This window comes from Centruroides sculpturatus, unplaced genomic scaffold (genome assembly GCF_000671375.1).
Source record: "Centruroides sculpturatus isolate CEXI.00-Female unplaced genomic scaffold, Cexi_2.0 scaffold1690, whole genome shotgun sequence".
In the NCBI taxonomy this organism is placed as follows: domain Eukaryota; kingdom Metazoa; phylum Arthropoda; class Arachnida; order Scorpiones; family Buthidae; genus Centruroides; species Centruroides sculpturatus.
The window spans coordinates 61,505-85,670 of record NW_019386089.1 but is presented as its reverse complement, the minus strand read 5'-3'; the positions used below and the strand labels follow the sequence as shown (position 1 = coordinate 85,670).

Here is a 24,166-nt window from a genome sequence, read left to right as displayed (position 1 = left end):
AAAACCTCTCTATGCTACAGTTTGTCCTGCAGTGCCTGACTTATGGAACACCCTATAGATTTCTGATCAACTGTTTTAATTTTTGGGTGTAGAATGTTGCATTTCAAGGTTCTTTCTATTTGTGGAGAATATCCTTTAAATGAATATTAATTCTATGCTGCATGTTTATATTGTGCCACAAATAAATTTTTTGATTATATAAAAAGTATATGTTATTCATTCTTCTTTTCTGTAATATATTAAAATTGTTGAATAATTTTAACATCAACCTTTATCTTCATGTTATATATGTTAATCTCAAAATTCAAAATTTTTTGATCTTTATAAGACATTCTTCAGTGTAAATTCTTCTACAATGAATAACTGAACAAACCAGCAGTCAATACATGGGGACAGATGTTCAGTCATTCCATTAACTGGATTATTATTCTGAATTCAAACTCATAACATTAGTGCTTCAGAATGAAGGTTTGCATTATATATCTTTAGCTATCTTATGTATCCGACCCAGATATAAGAGTATTATTTCATGAAGCCATCTTGATATGTTCAGTTAGAGGGATGTAATTTAAGACTGTTGGAACAGTTGGAGATTTACTTCTCTGAAAGGAATGCAGATTGCATTAATTTTAAATATTGTAGTACCATTTCCACTGCTTGGAAAACCCTCTTTGAATTACTACTAAGAATATTTATTTTATTTTCATTGTTTCATTTTGTTCCTATTTTGGTGTTGTTCCAATTTTTGTTCAATGGGTTGAGTTATGTGTTTGTTGATCTCTTTGAATACTCCAATATAAAAATCATTAAAAAGTTTGAAAGAACACTTGAAGGAAAATACTCAGTCGAAGCATTTGTGACAGGTAACGACTTTGGCTCCAGTCAGAACATTCTGACACCATCTCTGATTCTCAGTTTGTTTCTTCATAAGAGACTGCTCACTCAAAATCACCTTATGGTGATTTTGAGTGAGCAGTCTCTTATGAAGTGAGCAGTCTCTTATGAGTGAGCAGTCTCTTATGAAGTGAGCAGTCTCTTATGAGTGAGCAGTCTCTTATGGGAACTCTGGTAAGAGAATGGAGGAAGAATTAGAAAGACAAATGACCACGATTCACTCAACTTGAGTATAATAATAAAGGACATTTAAGTAAGCTAAGAGTATAAACAGATAACTAACAAATTTTATTTATCTATCTAGGAAGAGAGGAGTGAGTTCACAATTAATCCGTGGGTTGATTGAAATATCTCTTTTTGGTGATGCAGTCCCTTGACAAATAATCCTTACTGTTTCTTCTAAGTCCATATTGACAATTCTTAATGCCAGTTCACTTCACTTGGATGGTAAATGTAAACATTCAATATACAGGCAGCAAGAAAACTGAAGAGGAGACACCTTTGAGCAGAAATCCATGTGAGGAAACTGTTGATAGGAGACTGTTGTGAGGAGACTCTTAAATTAATCAAGGAGATGACTTTTTCAAAGAGACCCTGTCTCAGGCATTGCTTATTCTTTTATACCTTTCCTTTTGTCAGATGCACCAGTATCTAACCAAATTTGGTCATATCAATGTGTTTTCTATCAATCAACCAATCCAACAATTTTAAAACACTCCCTTGGACGAGTTGCATCCAAAGGAAGATGTATCATTTTAGACAAAATCAAAGATAAGATCTCATAAACTTTCTTGCTGAATTTAATTTTTTAACAAATATTAATTTATATCAAAACAATCTTCCTGGACTCACACATTTATTATGAGTTTAAATTTCAGTTTAGAATATTCCAGTTAATGGAATGACCAAACTTCAAATGTCTGTCCCGATGTATTGGTTGCAGGTTTATTCAGTTATTATTTATAGAAGAATTTACACTGTAGATGGTCTTAAAAAAGTGAAATGTTTTGAGATTAACATATATCAACTGAAGATAAAGGTTAATGTTAATATTACATTCATTCAGTATTTCATTTAATATACAACATTGATAGTAATTGTTTAGATATAAAAGGAATATAGTTTAATATTAAATTTTATATGAATTTTTAACATAATTAATTAAAAAATACATTTTCTATATATGTCAAGTTTTCAAATAATTATCATTTCATAACATGATGATGTATTGAATTTGAGTAAACACATTATATCAAGAATAGAATATTGCAGTATAAATTTGGACATATTAATGCTTAGTTGTAATGAGCAATGTTTGTCATGCATTTTCATTTCTTAAGAAAAATTTAATTAAAATTTTGATTTTTTACTATCAAAACTTATTTTATAGTTATAATATTAATGTATATTTAATTTAATTTAATATTGTATGCAAAATTTCATTTTTATAGCAAAATTTGAATGAATTATAATTTATTATTATTTCTAAATTTTTATATAAATTTTCAATGACAATAATATATTCTCTCTTTAAATGAAATAATTTTCAGTATTATTTAGTAACTATCTGGTGGTAGTTATAAATTAATAATAGTATGAAGTAAAGGAGGTTTGATTTTGATTTTTAAAATAGTTTTTTCATTAGTTAAATGAAAGTGATCTATTACTTAAATTTTAGAAACATTGCATTGAAGGAAAATTTTTCATATTTTTAACACATGTCCTTATAACAGATGTGAAATTTAAACAAACTGATGTTTTTGACCCTGTTTAAAAGTCATCCTCAAGTTCTGATGATAGAACAGAAAACAATTTTAAAATACAAAAACTATTGAGCAATTTAAAACATATTAAATATTGCATATGCAAACTTAAAACATAAACTAAGTTAACAATTTATAATAATAAAAATAACAAAATGGAATTAAAATAAATAAAATATAATACACAAAATAAATATAAATAAAATAAAATAAAAATTATGGTACATAAGACAAAAAGGTAAAAAACAAACAAGATGATAAAATTAATCAGTTCCAAAAAATATCCTTCAGGCCTGTGACAAGAGTCTACATCTTTACAGTTAATCACAGTTCTTTTATTGAGTGCTTTATGTATCTTGAGCATTTTCAATTATTTTAGATGAGAGGGTGTCAATGTATGTTATATCAGACAGTTAAAATAAAGATAACAAGTTTTAAATATAACCAATGAAACAAAATATAACATATAAAATATAAAATATAAAATAAAATATAACAAGTCCATTGGGCTGAAACAGTATTTTTTACATTATCATCTTAAATGTTTCTTCATTCTCTTGTTTAATAATCTGAATGTAAAACGAACCTAATAAAAATATTTATGGTGCCATTTAACTTTAAAGGTTTTATTATTATTTTAAGTTTGTTAATTTAAATATAAATACTGCATTTCTAATACTTTTTCATGTGTATATTCATATTCTTTTCTGAATTTTTTGTTTTAGTAGTATTGTAATCATGTAAACATTATTTCAGTATAAATCAGATTACAGTAAACTTCCTCTAACAAACACTTTTATGACAAAAAACTGTCCATTGTAGAGAAATGTTTGTCCAGGAGAGGTTTTGTGAAAATTACCTTTAAATGAAACATCCTTTAGATCAGGGATGGGCAACCTTTTTCTATGTAAGGGTTGCATTTTGAAACTTTTGAAATGGCGCAGGCAGACACATGACACATAACAGCAAAGAGAGAAGAAAAATGCCAGTAAATCATAATTATTTATTTATATATAATTATAAATTAGCATAGGTATACTTAATTTAGCTTCTGGAACTGATGTAAATGTAATATATCGGAAATTATTTGATTAAATATTAGTCACCGCTAGCTTTAAATTAGTTTCGATGTGTCTGTTAGCCAATTTCTTGTTTTTATTTTTACTAAATTCATTGCAGGAAAAACTATTCACATACATAAGTTGTAGAAAATAATGTTTGAATTTTTGTTGCATACTTCTTTAAGCTGGGAAATTGATATACACTGCTGGCCAAGTAAAATGCAACACCTGCAATATCTAGAGTCCTACATGGTGTTGCATTTTACTTGGCCAGCAGTATATTTATTCATATTTTATGCGACAAGAGCCACAAAAAATATTAATGCAGGCCACAGGTTGCCTATCCCTGCTTTAGATTAACCTGAATCATTTTTATTTATGAACATACAATATACATATCTTGATAATGTAATACTATACATTATAGTACTGTAAATGATAATTATCATAAGAGGGCCAGTATTATATTTTTTAATAAAATTCAATAATATTTGCTTTGTTTTTTACAATTAATTGTAGCAATCTACTTTTCACTGTATATAATCTTGTGCTAGCTTTGTACCATCTGCATCTTTTCTATTGATATAAAACTGTGTACATAGTCCAGGACCTGTCTGTATGACTAATGTTGATTATGGAGCAGGTGTCATTTTTCTGTGAAGTCTTAGCCATTGTCATCACCATCATTATACTTCTCTCCTAAAAGTGACTGAAGGATCCTGACTTGTGCACTCAATTGAGATTGTTTGTTGCTGTAATTGTTTGTAGTGAAGCTAATTGTGTTGCATTCATGGGACACTGTTGTCTCCATATTATTCACAATCACTGCAAAACTGTAAGCATTCTCATTGCTGGAAAAAAATTTGACTTTGAAGAAAAAATTCTGAATTGTTGATGTCAGAACTTCTCTCAAAGCACTTGAAATCCACGGATTGCTTTGTCAGTATTTTGAATGATACTCCACAATTTAGATTTGCAATTATGGTCTTCAAAACCATCTATCTGTATTTGACTTTGAAATTTTGAATTACACCTTTGTCTAAAGGTTGATAGTGAAGTGATATTTGTCAGTAGAAATAATCTTGACGTTTTTGAGCTGATGTCTAGATGTGATATAGCATTGTCAAGAAACAAAGCACTTTTCTGTTTTGTTTTGTTCATAGGAAAATAGTATAATAAATATAGAATGTAGTTTTGCAACAATTATCTGAAAGAAATGATACATTTTGCAAAAATTTTTTGTGCAATGACATAAAAATTTAAAGTGACTTTATCTCCTTTATGTCTGCAATTTCCTATCCTTTCTCTTCAGGTGTTTTTTGTAACTATGTTCTCAAAAATTTGCTAATTGATATTAAATTTTTCCAACCTGAACAAAGAACAGATATTCTATTTATTAACAAATCAAAAAGTTTCATATTTATAGAAACCTGAACTTTGGATTCAATTGTTATGTAAATGAGTCTATATGTATAGGATCTTTCCTATAAACTATTATTCCATACCCAGAAAAGTAATTAAACTTATTAAAGCTAAAAAACACAACTATATTATAGTGCTATTTTTTGTAATCAAATAGCAGTATCACTTTTCTGACTGTTAAAGTAACAGCCTCAAGGAACATCAGATGTCCATCATGAAAGGATTGGCCAACATTGCATTGGCTATCTAAACCTCCGACTCTGACATCAATGTGGAATTCGGCAAGGCACACCTCTTACATAGCTCTTCCAGAACCCTTTCTCAAACATCTTGAACGGGTGGAAATATATAAGCCCACCTGCAATAACACCACTATTGCCCTCCCATCATTGTACAATTTTACTCTTAATGTTTATTAATATGCTGTATTCATTGTCATAATTACTTAGTGTTTTTAAATCCTGATAATGCTCAGCGAAATCAGGAAATGCAACTTATGTTATTTTAATAAAATTGAATGAATGAATGAATGAACACCACTATCAGTTTTTGCAATGTTGACTCCTTTCCCACAGCCTGGAAGTTTTTCTTTGAACTATAAATCTTACTATCCTCCCCTCTTTCTCTTGTCTTACATCACCTCCCCTCTGTGCATGTGTTTGGCAATCCCCTGATGTTTCAGCAGTTGGGGATTAGTTTGCCTGATGCCCATTCAACACAGGAAAAAGCATTTGCACTTTTTAAAAAACCAGCTGGATTGTAGGTTTTAGTATTATTAATTCTAACAGAGAGAAATTATTATTACTGGTCAAATTTTGAGCCTCTGGGTTTTTGTATTTAAAGTCCCTTGATTAAAAAAACAAAAAAAGGAACAAAATTGTGTACGTATTGTCATGTATTTTGCTTTATACCTCAGGACCTTATGGATCAAAAAATTTTGAAATTTAGCAAGAATACTTCTATATATGGAACACCAATGCTGCTACATTTTAGAGTATAAGTCAAGGGGAAAATAGATGGAGTTGTGTTGTATCTTGAGTGAGGTCAGACTTGAAAATTTTACTTATTAATGGCATTTAACTTGAAATTTTTTAAAGATAACCCTTACTCCCAATAAGGCTTTTGCCTTTTATAATAATTAGTATTATAAAAAACAATATTTTTAATGAAATCTCATAACAGATGGTGTCACACATAATTTTAACTTAGAGCCAGACTGTTTTTCCTCCCTTTAATAATTCATTTTTATACTTAAATTTTCTTTTTTGAAAAATAGAGAAATTTCTCATAACTCATCACAATTATTCTTTAATTTAAATTGTTGTTGTCATCAATATTTAAAATCTTACATTGTAATTGAAAATTATTAGACATCCTTTCTAGTTCCCTTAATTAAGCAATGTTGTTTACTCTTATCACAAATTCTCAAAAATATGAGAGATGTCCAGAAAATAAAGAACATTTGGCTGTAAAAAATGAAAAAATAGCAATGATAGGAAAAAGTTTTACTAAGTAATTAATACAAGACCAGTTACTTTTCTATGTAGTCATCATTACAATTAAAGCACTTCTCATAGTGTGACACTAGTTTTTGGATTCCTTTGTTATAGATTTCCACTGCCAGTTAGTGACAGCTTCTTTCACTTCTCATCTATCCCAAAATGACACCTGAAAGCTCTTTTGGCTTGGGAAAAAAGTGAAAGTCACTCAGGGCCAGGTGGGTGATTGAAAATGTCCAAGCTGAATTTCTGAAGCACAGCTTGAGTGGTTGCATGTTATCTTCCTTGATTAAACATTAAACACCATTTTCCCACTCTTGATTCATTCATATAATGATCACCATACACTTCTGTGATTTCTTTATGAATTTCTATTGAACAAACTTTCTTTGCATTTAGAAAACTAATAACATTTTGCATTTGGAGGGATTTTAGATTTTTGTACACATTTTAACCCTTGACAAAACAGTAACAATAAGCCCATCGTTATCAAAACTCTACACATGATAAGCTAACGTATCAGAGAACAAATTGACCTTGAATCAAAAGCTGTAATTTACCTGTGCAGAGTGCCATGTGCAAATGTTTATTATACAAGGGGTGTCCAGAAAATAGCTTTAAAAACCCAAGAATAGCATCTTAAGCCTGTAATTATTTCTTAAACTTGTATTTATGTAGGTTTCAGGGAAGATTAGTTTTCAAAAACAATATAAATTTCTAGTTCTTGTAAAATTATTAACAAATATTAAAAGTTATTATTATTCAGAATGAAATTAACTATGTAAGTAGAATAATAATCATACATTTTTTGTCATTTTAAATACTTTTATGTTTAATTTACAGTATTAATAGCTAAACATTCTTTATTTTTTTTAGTTCCAGCAACTCTTGTGGAAGAAGCTATTGAAGGCTTAACAAAAGGTAAGATTTATATTTTTATTTAAATGGTTGTGTACTTCAATTAAGATGATGATAAGTTATATGTAAATTTGTCTAGGAGTGACTGCCACAGCAGCATTACCAAGTACTATCACAGATCTTGCAAGTTTATTTGAATGTCCAGTGTGTTTCGATTATGTCCTCCCTCCAATTCTTCAGTGTCAAAATGGACATTTAGTTTGTTCTGTTTGTCGTCAAAAATTGACTTGTTGTCCAACATGTAGAGGATCAATTGGTTAGTATTATGTGCTTTTTTTCCCTCAATTTTACAACAGAATAATACAAAAATTTTTATTTTTTTATATTTTTATTTTATTCTGTTTTATGTTTTATTTATCTATAGGAAATATAAGAAATTTGGCAATGGAGAAAGTAGCAAGTACGGTCATGTTCCCATGTAAATATTCTGGTTCTGGATGTAGAGCTCAATTAGTACATACTGAAAAACCAGAACACGAGGAAGCTTGTGAATTTAGGTAATAAGAATTTAATTTTGATAATTATTTATTTTCAAATTAAAGCAATAAATTTTTGTGTGTTTAAATCATTGCTTTACACTTGTGATAAAATAATATCTCTGTACATCAAGAAAGACATAATTTGTTTAAAAGATATATTTTTAACTCAAATATTCAGTAATATTTTAGTTGGAAAGGATAATTTTGAAAAACTTGTTACATTGTTAAAAAAAAAAAGTATTTAGACAGTTCAGAAAGAATTAGGATTAATACTTGTATAAAAAATTATTCCAAGTAACTATAGACGAGTTAAATCATAAAACAAAATGTTATTTGAGAAATTGTTTGCTTTGTGCTTTTTCAAGCACGTGTTCTAGAACAATTTCTCAAATTTAGCATTAATCGCATTTATAATAATAATTAAAAATAACATAATTTTGTAAAAGAAGTTATAAGTGTACCTCAGGTTATGTACAAAATGCATTCCATCAAACAGTAGTTCTATCATAAATTGCCATTTCCATACTTTTATTTTTATTTAAAGAAATTTTCATCTCATGGAAAGGTTTTGAGCAATGACCAATATGGCTTCACCACCTCAGTGTTTACAGAGGATGCCCTAGTTAAACTCTACAGCAAGGAAAAAAAGACAAGATTGATAACTAGAAATATTATGAGAGACGTCAGAAGTGCATTTGACAATGTGTGGTGGCTCTCAAATTTTAAAACTTATCAGATATACCAAAGTACCACAAAATATTTTCTACTTGCTCAAGGATTTCTTAAAAGACAGAACAGCTGAACTTAAATTGGGCTTTGTTTAAAAAAAAATCTGTCCTCAAGGCTCCATATCTGAACTCCTACTCTGGAATGTTGTTATAAATTACCATGTACTGTACTATCACAGATCTTGCAAGTTGCAAATGGCTTGCTAATTAAATTATCAGACTATTTCTGTTCATTGGTTATCAAATCAGCTATAACATTAAAAATAATTAATTATTGGCAATTTGCCAAATTTTCTTAAAATTCAGACATTTTTGGTTTTCACCTAGACACATAACACAAAAACCTAAAGGTAACAACACTTGGAATGGATGAAGTGTTGTATTGATGGGGATTGTTAAGTCAGATCATGGTAGTAGAAGAAATATAGGATGGTTGTATCTGCAGTTTGTTTTATTGTGAGATGGTTGTAACCTCGGGTACACCTGTATTATTATTGATTAATTTTTAGTTACATCTTACCAAGTTCAATTACTACTATGGAATTAAGAGTTGAGTTATAAACTCTGTAATGTAACCATATCTGTAAATGTTTGCTATACTGGATAGCTATAGCAATAGTTTTAAACTACCATAAGACCATTTCTGTATCCGTTAAGGAACAAACTCATTTTATGGCTTATGAAGCAGTCCATCGTGAGCATGCACAAAATCATCGATAGTTGTTGCCAGATCTAACACTATAATTATTTCTTCCATATTTTGAAACCATGTCGTATTTTTTATTTGTTTTATAAGCGCAATGTAGCGTAAGAACGATCACTTGGCATGATTCATTTCTTTATTTCAATTTTCATTGAGACGAAAAATTGAACGAAAATTGAAATAAAGAAATGAATCATGCCAAGTGATCATTATTACGCTACATTGCACTTATAAAACAAACCATAATTATTCATTTTATTATTTTTCTATTTTTTTTATGACCAAAATAACTCTTATCTTAAAATTTTATATTGTTTAGAAGTAGCATTGTTGGTCAAAAGTTACATTTCAACCAATTTGTCAAAGTTTCGTCAGTTGCTTCCGGCACAACTTCCAATTGTATATCGATTGATGACAACTTAGTGCGTGCACAGTTTGTCAAGTCTCTGTATCCCTACTGTAAACATTTGATTGATCCAAATTTTTCTTACGGAATACAGTACAGCCATATGGATACGATGCAGACTTTATAACCATGCTTTACGGATGTGGTAACATTATGGAGTTTATAACTCGACCCTAATAGAGTACATCTGCACTAACTATATTAGCTGAATTTTTTCAGCAGAAAATATAGCAAAAAAGGGAAAACTTTATCATCACAAATGATTAAATAACAATTTATTATTATTGAATTTATTACAACTGAATTGAAATTCAAATATAATTGTCAAATTCATAAAAAAGACTATTTTTAATATTTTAGATAATTAACCATTATAATTTTCCAACAAGCATGGTGAACAACTTTAAATCATAAAAGTCAAAACTAGGAATATTTTTCCTAGTTGTTCATTTTCATAAAAATTTGATATCTTGTTTCAAACTGTATATTTGATATGTTTTAAACACTATAAATTTCTTGAGAATTCTAAAATTTTTTAGTAAACTAGAATTAATCATATATTATTGCCATAATTTGTTTATGTAATAAGAATTAATAATTTATGCTTAAAACAAAAGTGCCCTATTATAATGATTTTCATTAAACGTTGTCAAATAAAAATTTTTATAAGGATTTTGTTAAAATATCTTTAATTTTATAGAAAACAATTTTCAATAAATCAGATTTAATAGTAATAATATTTCTGATCAGAATTATTATTATTATACTTCTGAAAATCAGGGTACCTCAAATATATTTCATCTTTTGAAAAATAGTGCACATTTTTGCTAATGCAAATTATATTTCAAAATGTACAGAAATTTAAAGAACAAAAATTTTGATTGCAAATTATAATTAATTCAATAAAATTATATTGCAATTTTACATAAAGTCATAAAGTATATTTCATTATTTAAATAATCTAATAATTATTGTCTGTTTTTTATGAAAGTTTTTCATAATCTTACAAATAAATTAAATACATTGTAAAATTACAGTCCATTTGGAGAGATGTCCATTATTTTGAAGGGACTTGATATATATGGCTCAAGTGTATTAGCAAAATAATAACAAATATCTAAATTAAAACAATCTTAATTATATTAGTATTTAGTATAAACCTGAAAAGTAATATATAATGAATGAATTGAGATGTTTACTCATGAACACTGTCCTAATATAGCAGAAAAATGCAGGTAAGTGGCTGAATTAAAACAGTAAATTTATTGTCATTTTGTTTATTACCATAAAATACTGTAGAGTTGCTTCAGTTCTTAAAATATGCCATGTTGTATAGTGATGAGTATATTATTTATTTTCCTCTGGTCCAATGTATTGGAGATGGTCTGTATTCATCTCACAATAATTATTTTTTTAAATATGAAATTTTACTTGTCAAGTTGAGATAATTTTTAGATTAATCATTAGTTTTTGTTTGTATTTTAAAACTATTTATTAAATATTTTAAGGCCTTATAACTGCCCTTGTCCTGGGGCGTCTTGTAAATGGCAAGGGAATTTGGAACAGGTTATGCCTCATCTAATGCAATCTCATAAATCAATCACTACACTACAAGGTATGTTTCTAACAATTTAATGATAGTTTTGAATGTAATGATTTAATGGATTTAAATTTAATTCATAAAGAATTATCTATTTGTTAAAATTGTTTTTCGATAAAATCAATTTAATCAAAAAACTCCACCAATAAAACACTGTGTATATATTTAAAGCAAATATATCAATAATTAAAAATGTAGAATATATTTATGCATCAGACTTTTTGGACTATTTTCTATGCTTTTACGCTAGAAGTTTGAAAAAGATGATACTAAATCACATGTTAATTATTAAAATTCATATGTAGGTAACAGATCAACTCAACGGGATTGAAAATCATGACCACTTATGAAGATTACCTGTTATACTAGTCATATTTTAAACCAATGTTACAGTAGATTTTATACAGTGCAGTACTGATCATCTGAAATAATTGGAATGGAACAATTTTGGATAACCAATTACACTCGGTAGTGAAAGAATAAAAGATTAAATAGAGTAAAAATATTTTAGGTATTTCTAGTACAATAGTAAATGAAGATTAAGGTATGGAAATTTAAAACATATGAATGATAACAAAAAAATTTTTTAAATTTATTATTTCTTAAATAGTTAATAAGAATAAATTAAATAAGAACAAGAATGTACTGATTAATATTAATTTTACTTTGAATTCAGTTTCATATACAGTATTCATTAAAAAAAACTGTAGCAGAAATATAAAAATTACTTATTAAATTCCTTGTTTGCTTTATTTTCATGTGAATTGAAAAATTGGTTTCAGATTGGAGTTTTAACCATGTCAATGCTGTTTCTAATGCATGAAATATAATACTTCACTGTGCATAGGCATTTGATGCATTGGAAGCTTGTGATTCATTAATCATGCTTTGTTTTATTTATACAGTACAAATAGAAATTATAGATATAGTTCAGTAGCAGGATTACAGAAGATTGGTGACAATCATTATTATATAAAAACTACAAAGAGTACTAATTCTAGAAATTATGAAGTCAATTTTGGTTAATTGATTTTATGATATCTATATATACAGTAGGATATTGATTATATATACATTTAATATTGAAATTGATTTTGTATATTGTGTAAAGTAAAAAAAAATAATTTAAAAATTATGTTTTAGGTGAAGATATTGTATTCTTGGCAACAGATATCAATTTACCAGGTGCAGTTGACTGGGTTATGATGCAGTCATGTTTTGGTCACCATTTTATGTTAGTTCTTGAGAAACAAGAAAAGTATGATGGACATCAACAGTTTTTTGCTATTGTACAACTTATTGGATCTCGAAAACAGGCTGAAAATTTTATGTATCGGTAAGAAATAATCCCATAACTTTTATATAACAAGTTGCAATAATTTTGTCAAGTGGTTCTTTTTTGATTTTAGGTTAGAGCTTAATGGTCATCATAGAAGATTGACCTGGGAAGCAACACCACGAAGTATTCACGAGGGCGTTCAATCTGCCATTATAAATAGTGACTGTCTAATTTTTGATACAGGTATTGCTCAGTTATTTGCTGACAATGGAAATTTGGGCATAAATGTTACCATTACCCTTTGTTGATTACCATTTATCTTATATTTATGACAAAGCAAAAGGATTTTAAAAAATAGCATCACTGCCCTAGTAAGTAAATCACTGCCATATTTAGAGAATTTACAATTGTTAGTTATTTTTTAGCTTTTGTTAGAGTATTTTACTTGACTAAACTTTTGAAGTATTCAAGGCTAAAACTAAAACTTGCAGCAGGGCACAAAATTATTTCTGTTGACGATTTTAAGTGGCACATTTCTAAAATACACTTCTGTCAAATTGAGTACCACAGTTTTATATAACTATATACATATAGTATAATAATAAATGAGAAAAATGCTTTGTTAATTATAGTCTCATACTAAAAATTATATACATGTTTGTTGTTTAATACAGAAATACATATATTGTCCTTATTACATTGTTTTATATACATATATATATATATAATTATTGCTTTCAATAATACAAAACATTTGATATTTACAGTGTTAATTTATTGTCAGATAAAAAGATATTTAAAGGGTAACTGTGATAGATGCACTAAGAGATGTGGAAGTAAACATTCTAATATATTTTGTACAGTAAACAAAATGTTTATAATTTAGTGAAATATACTGTATATAATGTATTATCATTTATTATTATGATTATAAGAAATAAAGTAGAAATAGGAATTGTGAATATGTTTATTAAACTAACACTATAACGTTCTTTGTCAATAAACTTGGCATTTTATTTTTCATGGCAACAAGAACATAATTGAAAAAATTACATCTTAACAGTTAGCACTTTATTTAATATTCATCAGACAATGATATGTATCAAATACACTAGCATGACAAAAAATTTATATATTAACTATTTTTGGCATCATTTCTTTAAAAACATACTGACATTAAAAAATATTCTGTGTTGTATTCAATATTATTAATATAAAGAGTATATAATATTTTATAAATTTTTAAATATGAAAGATATTATAATTCATTACTTAAAATCTGTATAATTTAACTGAAGCTTAAATGCAGTTTGTGTGCGCTGTATGTTACGAACGGTTCAACGTATATATATATATATTCTTTGTTATTTTCTTGAAATTTCACCTTATTTGGTACTATAACTGTTACAGCAACAAGTAACATTTCTTGACAAGTTTACATTAGGTTATTGTGCAAACACACCCTTAAAAGATTCTGAATTAAATAGGATTTGAATAAAAATTAATGTAAAAATTTAAACAAGATTTGATGCAAGAAATGCAAAGATTGGTTTATAAATTTCACAATATACTGTTTTTTAAAATATATATTATTTTGTATACAGAAAAACCATATACATAAATTCTTAATTAAAAATACATGTCATATCTTAAGATAATAGAATTACATTGATTTTTTGATTATATACAAAAACCAAATTAAATTTGATATAAGATGCTTTTTCCCATGCTTATTTTAGAAATAGCTGTCCCTGAGCATAAGATGTATATTAAAATTATTTAAACAGATGCCCATGGGTTTTAAAGTGTTTTTAAAACTGATTTTGTATTAAATTTAAAACAAAGTTATTAATGAAATTGTGTAAAAACACTATAATAATTTTATTACAAAGATATTTGATTTAATGATTCTATTTTCTCTTTAAATTTGTTTGTGAAAAATATATTATTCTATTTTTACTTTTTTACTTGAAATTTCTTGTGAATGATTTAAAAGATGTGCCAATATGGACTGGTTCAACACTTCTTTCATTCCACTGGAATCACATGTAGAAGCTGGAGACTTTTCTTTACATAGTTTTGTCATTTCCAGTTCGTCCACACCATTAGGATATTTACTTTTTTCTATTAAATTAGCATTTTTTTGAAAATTGTTAAATGGTGCTAAAGTCAATCCTATTAACTGAAATATTTACATGAATATATTTATAGGAAAAAACTGATGGAAGGTTTCCTTATTAAACAATTATACGTACCTCGCCCATGACTGCAACTGATGTTTCGCCTGTGATTTTTGCAACTTTATGCTCAATTAGATAAAACATGTATTCATCAAATAGCAGTCTAATTAGATGAAATGATCCAAAACTTGCAGCACTGCGCAAAGTTAAGTCTCGTATGATCATTGAACTAAAGAAAGAGAATGCATATTTAATAAATGATTTTTAGAATGGTGCAGTGAAATAGCATTCTGATATATCAGTAGCAAAGCAATAGAGAACCAGAAAAATCAAGTACTTTAAATTAAATAAATACAAAAATGTTAACATACCATCAATATTATTTTATGTAATATTTGTAATAAAGGCAACAACACTAAGATGAAAAATATATAAGATTTTTGCAATTACATTGATACTAACATATCAGAAAACTGATTGCATTATATAAATGATGATTTTATCTAGGTATTAAAAATAAATTTCATATTTTCAGCCCTGTTGCACTATACTTACAATAGGATTTCAGTTTTCTTTCTTTTACACTAAAGCACCCACATCTTTCAGAGTGTTTTAGAGAAATGGTATGTTCATTTCCACTTGTGTTTGTGATTTAGATGTAATTTATTGTTGTTGTCATTCCAATTTCTAATTCAAGCATGTAGATATATTATAAACAGGTGTAAAATAAATGAAATTAGATGTTTATTATAGTTTTTATAAAATATTACTTCTTTGGTAGCTAATCTAAAGTAATTTCTTAGTTTTGAAAAATTAAATAAGTTAGGTAAAAATAACTAATAGTTTAAAATAATTTTTTGATGAATTTAAATTTTTTAGAAAAACTTAATCCAGATTTTGTTCCCAAATAGCTTTTATTAGGAATAGTACAGTTTATAGTAAATCTGTTAATATACATTACACTTCACAGCTGTCTTTAATGAAGCTTAGTAGTTATGATAGAATTTATATCTATTGTTATAGTAAATTTTGCTGTAAAAAAATTTTTATTTCAAGGAACAGTTTTGCAAAGTGAACATAAATATTTGACTTACAGTGCCAACAACAACAATTATTTTTCATCTCTCTTCTAGAATACAAGTTAATCAAGACACTTCATATTCTCTTCCACTCTTTCCTATTTTGGTTAGTTTCTTGAGATGAACTGGACAAAATATATTTGATTTTAAGTAGACTGTGCTATCTGCCTATTACTAATCATTTGAACATAACCCCAGTCTGGACCTGGCAATCTTTTATACAATGAATAAGATATTTTGATTGGCTTTTATATATGAATTATTTTAGAGTTTTATACAGTCAGATTTGCTCCACAACCCTTCATGTATTTTTACTCCTTTTTTAAGATTGTCATATTTTCAGAAATATGATTTTAAAAAATTATCTTTGAGAAATGGACAAATTGCAAAAATATACTTTGCAAATGTGTTCTAAAATGAGTAAAATCTTTGTAAATATTTTAAATGTGTTTTTAGTTTTTTTTTATTTGGGGTTTATTGTGGAAATCTTTTGTCTTACTCAGACATTTATTTATTTACTGGTACCAACTTTTTCTAGATAATTTGCCTTTTAATTGTTTTCTTTTATTACTCATTAAAAAACACTTCTTGATCCAATTATTTTCTTCTTTTTACATTTCTAATATATTAATATATTGATTCCTGCTATTAAAACTAAATATGCACTGAGGAAAAAGACTTAACTATCAATATTGTCTTTAGAGAGACATTAGTTCATTGATGGTTTGCCAAAAGTGTATTTACACATAATCCATGTAAAGGATGTAGACAAAAACATAACAGAAAGATATAGCCAAGTGCATGAGAATGTATAAATTGATAATGGTATAGTTGCATAATATGCACCCCTGACGTACAGTACCTTCTCTTGGAGCCAAATTCTGTCTCAGCTCCTATTAAAGATAGCAGCACAGTTATAAAGTCATAGAGAATATCAAAATTAGTATAAAACTTTTTCTTCTGGTTAAAATAAATTTGACTCAGAAAATTATCTGACTGAAGAAATCTACTTATATAAGCCAAATTATTGCTTTCAATAATACAAAACATTTGATATTTACAGTGTTAATTTATTGTCAGATAAAAAGATATTTAAAGGGTAACTGTGATAGATGCACTAAGAGATGTGGAAGTAAACATTCTAATATATTTTGTACAGTAAACAAAATGTTTATAATTTAGTGAAATATACTGTATATAATGTATTATCATTTATTATTATGATTATAAGAAATAAAGTAGAAATAGGAATTGTGAATATGTTTATTAAACTAACACTATAACGTTCTTTGTCAATAAACTTGGCATTTTATTTTTCATGGCAACAAGAACATAATTGAAAAAATTACATCTTAACAGTTAGCACTTTATTTAATATTCATCAGACAATGATATGTATCAAATACACTAGCATGACAAAAAATTTATATATTAACTATTTTTGGCATCATTTCTTTAAAATATCTGTTATCAAAAAAATTCAATTTTTGTGCTTACTGCATCTAGATGATCACTTAGTAAAATTTATATTAGTATTTAAAAATTTACTTTCTGGTTGAAATAAAAAAATCTTCATCAAATATGCTTTAATTTCATTCTTTGCAGACATCATGTATAATATATACATGCATTGAACATACCTGTAAAATGACCACTTTAAAAGAAATTGACGTGCAGCTTTAGAAAAGTCAGATTTGTTTTCATATGGTTGGAGTACTACATTTACTACATTTTCTAGCCATCCAGCCCATTGTTCTAAAGAATTTTGTTGTTGAAGAGTATTTTTGAAGTCTTGTTGAATCCATTCAATTATATCTTCGTTACACTGACAGATCCAAGAAGCTTGCTCCTAAATTTAAAAATTATATATAACCAATTCACATGAATTTTATTTATTCCATAAACAAACTCTAATTTTAATATGTTAATTATACTAAATTTAGTTGAAAAATGTATTAAAGTATACAACTGTTTACAATTTATAAATTTATTTGTAATTAAAATCATCTCTATAAATTTTAGTTATTTAAGTTCTCTTATATTATTAACATTGTTAATAAAATAAAATTAATATTAAAAAAACAAATACAATTTTACCTGTACATTATGAAAATCAACTCTATTTAGATCTGTCATCATTTGGTGTATCTGTGAAGAATTTTGTAATACTGCTCTTGCTGCCTGAGCCAAATGGTTTAAAGAAGTATATCTTCTTAAAATTTGAGAAAAAGCACATACTGCACCAACCTAGTAAATTTAATTATGGAAAATTATACATATACACAGAATAATGTATTTTAATGATAGAAAGGCTTGAACAACAAATTTAATTTTATTAACTGTACGTTTTAAAAATTCAGTTTTCATAAATAATTTTGTTTTTCAACTTCAAAATTTTTGGATTTCACAAATTATTTTTTTTTATTGGTTTAGTAAATAATAAAAATTAGTGTCAGATATGTAAAAAAGTGTTTACTTAGATGCTTATATTATGGAATTGTGAGATATAGTTTTGAGAACACAAAATATGCTAACATTGATATGTTATGAGTGAAGCCAATTTTCACATGCTTTGAAGGCAAACATGGTGATATTTGATCATGTTGTTGCATGATACAAATGAACAGAAATTACAATACCATATAACTAATGCAGTCATATCAGATATTTGATTAGTACTATATTCAAAACAGTATTTGTTATCATCATGTCCAAATACCTTACCAACAAAAGAAGTAATGATTATTTTTGGGAATAACCAAACTCTTGATCCTGTAGTTATGTAGCCATTTATAAATGTGTCAAGTTTGAAAATCTTATGAATAGTTTACTTATAAAATTATCTGTCTTATTCTTATACCCTCATTTAAATATCTAATGCTATATGTCAAATATATTACAAACTGTAATAAACTGAGTTTTACCTTAATTTTTACAATTTCTTCTGGACAATCAGCTAGAGCAGTTGTTAACCATACTTCGACATTTTTTGCAAAATTTCGTATTGATTGTGTTAAAATGCCTATAAAAATTTACATATTAACAGACAATTACACAAATTTCATATATTAAGAAAATTTTTTACCTGGAACTGGACGCAATACATTTGGAATTAATACATCTACTAAGTTTTGATAAAATAAATAATCTGTTTGACGTATAAATGATATTATGAGCTCTTCTTTACATAGAATATATAATTTATTCTTATCTAATCCAAAGGACCTGTGATAAACAATTAAAATTTATTATAAGTAAAATAGTTATTACTGTTATGAATTTTTAATAAATGTTTTTCCATTTAAATGATTTATCAACAAGGATAATTCAAATTATCAATATAAAGTATATCATTACTATTCAATATTATGATTATACAACTTAATATACTACAAAATTACAATATATTTAAAACAAGTTCTTGATGATTATGTACTGAATATAATATGTGAGAATCTGGACATGAGACAATATTTTAGTTAAATTAATACATGGGAAAGAATAGAACATGCAAGTTTACATTCTTGTGAGAAAGTCAGTGACAAAAGGGAAGAATACCCCTGTTTACATATTGTCTTCCTGTTGAGAAATCGTAGAGACACAGCTGCAGATGTGAAGCAGCATTAGTTTTCCATCTCATGAGAAAGTTTAACACCTCCAATTGGAGGGGGTTTACAAAATAAAAGAGACGGAGATCCAAGGTTTGGGGTAGACACTCCTCCCGAAGACCAACCAAGGCTCTGTCAGTCAACCCTCTTGTCTCGCCACTCATCAGTCTCCTTTGAGAAGAATCTCCAGAGAAATTCCCCAACTACTACGCTGCAGCTGATACCACTAGACGAGAAGACATCAGTCTGCTCAACACAAGGTAGTATAGATTGATATACACTAACTGACCAAGATGCTAATTGTGTTTGTATATAGACTTAGTGCTATAGTTCTAGTGTAACCATTGCTGTATTTCTAGTGTAACCATTAAACTGTTATTTGTTAAATCACCTAAGACTAGAGTTATTTGGGGATCGGACTACCCTATTATAAAAGCCATCCGGTGACAATGTGACAGGGCCTCAACATCCCAACGCAAGCAAAGAGGGGAAGAGAGATCCACTTCCCCCCTGCTTCTCACAAATATATATAATTAAAACAACCATAATTGTTGGACTAAATATTTGGCATTATTCTGTATTCAGGTATGTTCAGCCACAAAGTAAGTACAGTAGAATTCTAATTATCCAAATCAAACCCATAAGTGTATTTATTCTTATACTGTATTCCATAAAAAAAATTTCAAAATGGTAATATTTATTACAAATAACTTTCAACGAGATAAGTAATTCATATTAAAATATAACTGTTCTCTTATATTATTAACAATGTTAATAAAATAAAATTAATATTAAAAAAACAAATACAATTTTACCTGTACATTATGAAAATCAACTCTATTTAGATCTGTCATCATTTNTTGTATGTAGACTGGTATATTATCTATGTAAAACATGTTCTAATATACAATTATGTTCACTAAGGTATAAAAAAGAGGCTTGAGAATGCTACCACAAATGTTTTACATGGCCATTTCAGATCAAAAATTACAATGTCCAAGATTAGCATCAGTCCACATTACCTTGGAAAATTGGGAATCTACTGTATTTGACCAAATACTAAACATTTTTATTCAATATTCAGACTAAATACTTCCTCAAAGCCAAACTATTCAATTAAATAGTTATTTGATCAAATGGTTTCAGAGAGAGAGAGAAGGAATCCATAAAATGACAGGCCTCAATCACAAATTCTGTGAAATATGATTGCAAAGGTGTAAAAGTTTCAGGCTTGTTAGAATTCCTTCTGTCACAAACATCAGTGGCAATAGACATGTAATAGGCAAATCATTGTCCCTTTTGGATCAACCTGTATTTATCATATTTAAATGCCCACCATAAACTGCTTTTCCTCTTAGAGGCTTGTGCTGTGGCACAGTTGTTGCAGATTTCTTATCTAAAATATGATTATTTTATTTTATGAAAATATGAAAAGTTATAAATTACAAAAATTTTATAAAAACTAGAATAATTTAAAATATGTTTCCCTCTGTATTTTTATGCATGCTTCCATTATTTCTGTATATAAATGCTAAGGTAATAACTGATTAATGTGCTAGTTATAAATTGCTCTAATTGTAATTATTATTTTATATGTAGTTTTTATAAGTAACTATTGTTAAGTTTTTTTTGAAAACTATTTGAAAAGTAATTTTACTCAAATTAATTGTTAGTTTGAGCTGCATCCCCATTACTAGCTACTCTGCCATATTACTAAACAACTCAATTTGCAACTCCTTCAGTTTGTATCAGGCTTTCCAGTTAGCTAAATAAATGCAGAACTTATTTATAAAGTTGCTGATTCCAGGTTAAAGTTGTGTAACTGTCCCTGTCACAGAGTTAATTTGCAATCTAGTTTGATGTTTGACTTCAACTTATTAATATAATAGTGAGTTGAGTCAACTGTGACATCACCAAATATTGTTTGACAACTCGCATAGCAGACTAGAGCCTCAGAATAGCCCAGACAGTAAACAGTTCAGGTCATCCTACTTTCCTCAGCCTAATAATTCACCCTTTCACAAATTCCATCAGCTGTGTGTAATGTTTTTAATTATGTTGTACAGGCATGTCTGACATTCAGACCTCCAAATAACACGTATACTGGGGTAGCAGTTTTAAGGCACTCATGGGTTAATTGCATATCAGATAATGCCACCAAACTGTAATCATTTATATACAATGCCACCAAACTGTAATCATTTATATACAAGCTGGGTTTTGCAGTAATCGGACAAGTTATTGACAAAAAATATCACAGCAAGATAAGTATATATGATTCAAATATATTATAGCTGAAAAGTGAAATAGACCTTTACTTATTAAGAAAGGGAAAACTTTTAAATGATTGAAGTCCCACTTAATCTATACTACTATATAAAGAGACAACATATTTTTTGTTTATGACCACTAACCATGAAAACTACTGAACCAATCGTTGCCAAATTTTAACTGTAGCATCTTTAGACCCCGGAATGTTTACCACTAATCAAACCTGCAGATTTTTTGTTAAACATTCATATAAATTAAAAGATATCATCTAGGGTTAAGGCTTTTATGTCCAACAGATGGCGCTACAAGTATGACGCCCTAAGTTTGCTTTTCTGTGAGGATGAACTAAAGATGATCATCTATCTATCTATATAAATAAAAATGTAATGTTCGTTTGTTCCTACCAATTCCTTTGAAATTTTCACACGATTTGAATACGCACGTGTTTTTTATAATATACATGTCGAAATTCCCCCCACTGGGGGGAGATGAACAGGATTAAGGCTTACCGTAAAGAACTCTGCTTCTATTATACTATTTTAGATGCGGGTTTTTGCGTTTTTGATTGCGTTTTAATAGGGTATGCCAAGAGAATGTACACTAAGAAGAAATTTTTCGAAAAATTCCCCCCCACACGGGGGAAGTGTTATACGTTTAGATACATTTTGAGCCACAACAATGCGTGGTGGGGTCTGCTAGTCTATTATATTTTCCAATGTGCAAAAATTTCATAATTTAAAAATAATATCATAGCATTATTTTTTCAATATTTTAATTCTTTCAATTGTGAAAAATCAGGAATCTGTTATAATTACAATATTTTTACCTTTCTTTATAATCATTCATTTGCCAAAATGTCTGCCAAATGTGCTCTATTCTTGTAAACTGGAGATTTACAACTGCATCTAAAATATCCTATAAATAATACATATTATCATTAATACAAAATATATAAAGTGCAAAAATAAACAGTTTAATAATACAGAACACTAAAATTGTAGATAAAACAAATAAAAATATATTTCATATCCATGAAATATATTTTTATTTGTTTTATTTCATATCCATGAAATATATTTTTATTTGTTTTATCTACAAGTTTTATTTGTTTGGATCTAACCTAACCTTTGAAGTTGGATATTACAGTATTAACAAACCCCAAAGTATTTTAAAATTGTTGAGATAAAAAAATTATATAATATACAATTGGGATACAGTATATAAAATAGTACCATTACTTAATATAATCTGCAATAATATAAATTTTAATATGAAGTATTATTTGTTATTACATGAATAGATAACTTGTATTTTTAAAATCTTCAAGAAAGAAATTACAGTACATAGCAGGGCTGTGGAATAGAGTTGTGGAGTTTTGGCGTTTTACCTGAAGTCGTCAAAAAATCCGCCGACTCCAACTCCTTTTTACTTACCAACTTGTTATGTATATAAAATGGAGAAGTATTGGAATTGTGTCAAATTTGACCTTCCAAGTTTTTTTTGCAAATCTACACATTTGGAGACCTCCCAAACCCCTCAAAAAAAGTCAATAAAAGGGGAAAAATTTTGTTTGTGTATTGGCATCTAATTTGTTTAATTTCTTTATTTTCTATTCTGAGATATTAAACAATATCTCAGAATGGGTAAAGTTTAAGAAACAAAATGTGACACTAGCTTGTGTATAATGGGGCATTAATACTATTAACTTTTGGTTCTTAATTAAAGGTCGACAGGGTGAAGACATAAAAGGGGTCATGTGTCACATCTCTTAATGAATATTTTACTCATTATTAGCATTCAAAATTTTAAAAAATACAATAAAACTCGTCTCTACCCTCAAAGAAAGCTTTTTTGCTATTTTATAATAGTACAGTAAAACCTGTTAAGATGTTCTCGCCTAAGATGTTAGAATGTGTATGGGGACACGATTTAGTTCAACCACTTTGACGCTTAATAACTAACTCCTGTGTTAAACCATCTGACTCCGATTCTGACCACTTTGACCACAGAAATTATTAGGCTTCAAACAGGGTGAACAAAATCATGCCCCCCACACAGTCTAACATCCACACATATAGAAAAAACTTTGAATCTTTTGCTTAATTAACTCAAAATTTCAAGGTGTTCTGAGTCCAAAAATGTAAAAATTTGGGAGAGGTCATTTTTTGACTGAGCGCTACACTTTGTTATATATCCTCTGTTATATATAACAGCCGGAAAAGTAAAAATTATCGAATACATATTTATATATTACTTAGAGAAGTCTTTTAGCTTTG

General features: G+C 27.8%; 2 protein-coding genes across 2 annotated transcripts in view; one reads left to right on the top strand and one right to left on the bottom strand.

Annotated features, from left to right (window-relative positions):
- The window catches only part of LOC111613529 (E3 ubiquitin-protein ligase SIAH1-like), a 29,997-nt gene extending 16,290 nt beyond the window's left edge, over positions 1-13,707 (top strand). The window contains exons 3-8 of the mRNA XM_023354872.1: positions 7,516-7,560; positions 7,637-7,813; positions 7,922-8,054; positions 11,382-11,488; positions 12,617-12,809; positions 12,883-13,707. Of these exons, the coding sequence (XP_023210640.1) occupies positions 7,516-7,560; positions 7,637-7,813; positions 7,922-8,054; positions 11,382-11,488; positions 12,617-12,809; positions 12,883-13,060 (833 nt within the window). The 3' untranslated portion in view covers positions 13,061-13,707. The remainder of the gene's footprint in view (positions 1-7,515; positions 7,561-7,636; positions 7,814-7,921; positions 8,055-11,381; positions 11,489-12,616; positions 12,810-12,882) is intronic.
- Positions 13,708-13,838: 131 nt separating this feature from the next.
- LOC111613528 (transcription factor RFX3-like) overlaps positions 13,839-24,166 on the bottom strand; it is a 46,549-nt gene continuing 36,221 nt past the window's right edge. Inside the window, exons 9-14 of the mRNA XM_023354870.1 lie at positions 19,097-19,236; positions 18,936-19,033; positions 18,109-18,258; positions 17,652-17,860; positions 15,008-15,161; positions 13,839-14,934 (exon numbers count right to left, since the gene is read on the bottom strand). Coding sequence (XP_023210638.1) covers positions 14,698-14,934; positions 15,008-15,161; positions 17,652-17,860; positions 18,109-18,258; positions 18,936-19,033; positions 19,097-19,236 — 988 coding nt within the window. The 3' untranslated portion in view covers positions 13,839-14,697. The remainder of the gene's footprint in view (positions 14,935-15,007; positions 15,162-17,651; positions 17,861-18,108; positions 18,259-18,935; positions 19,034-19,096; positions 19,237-24,166) is intronic.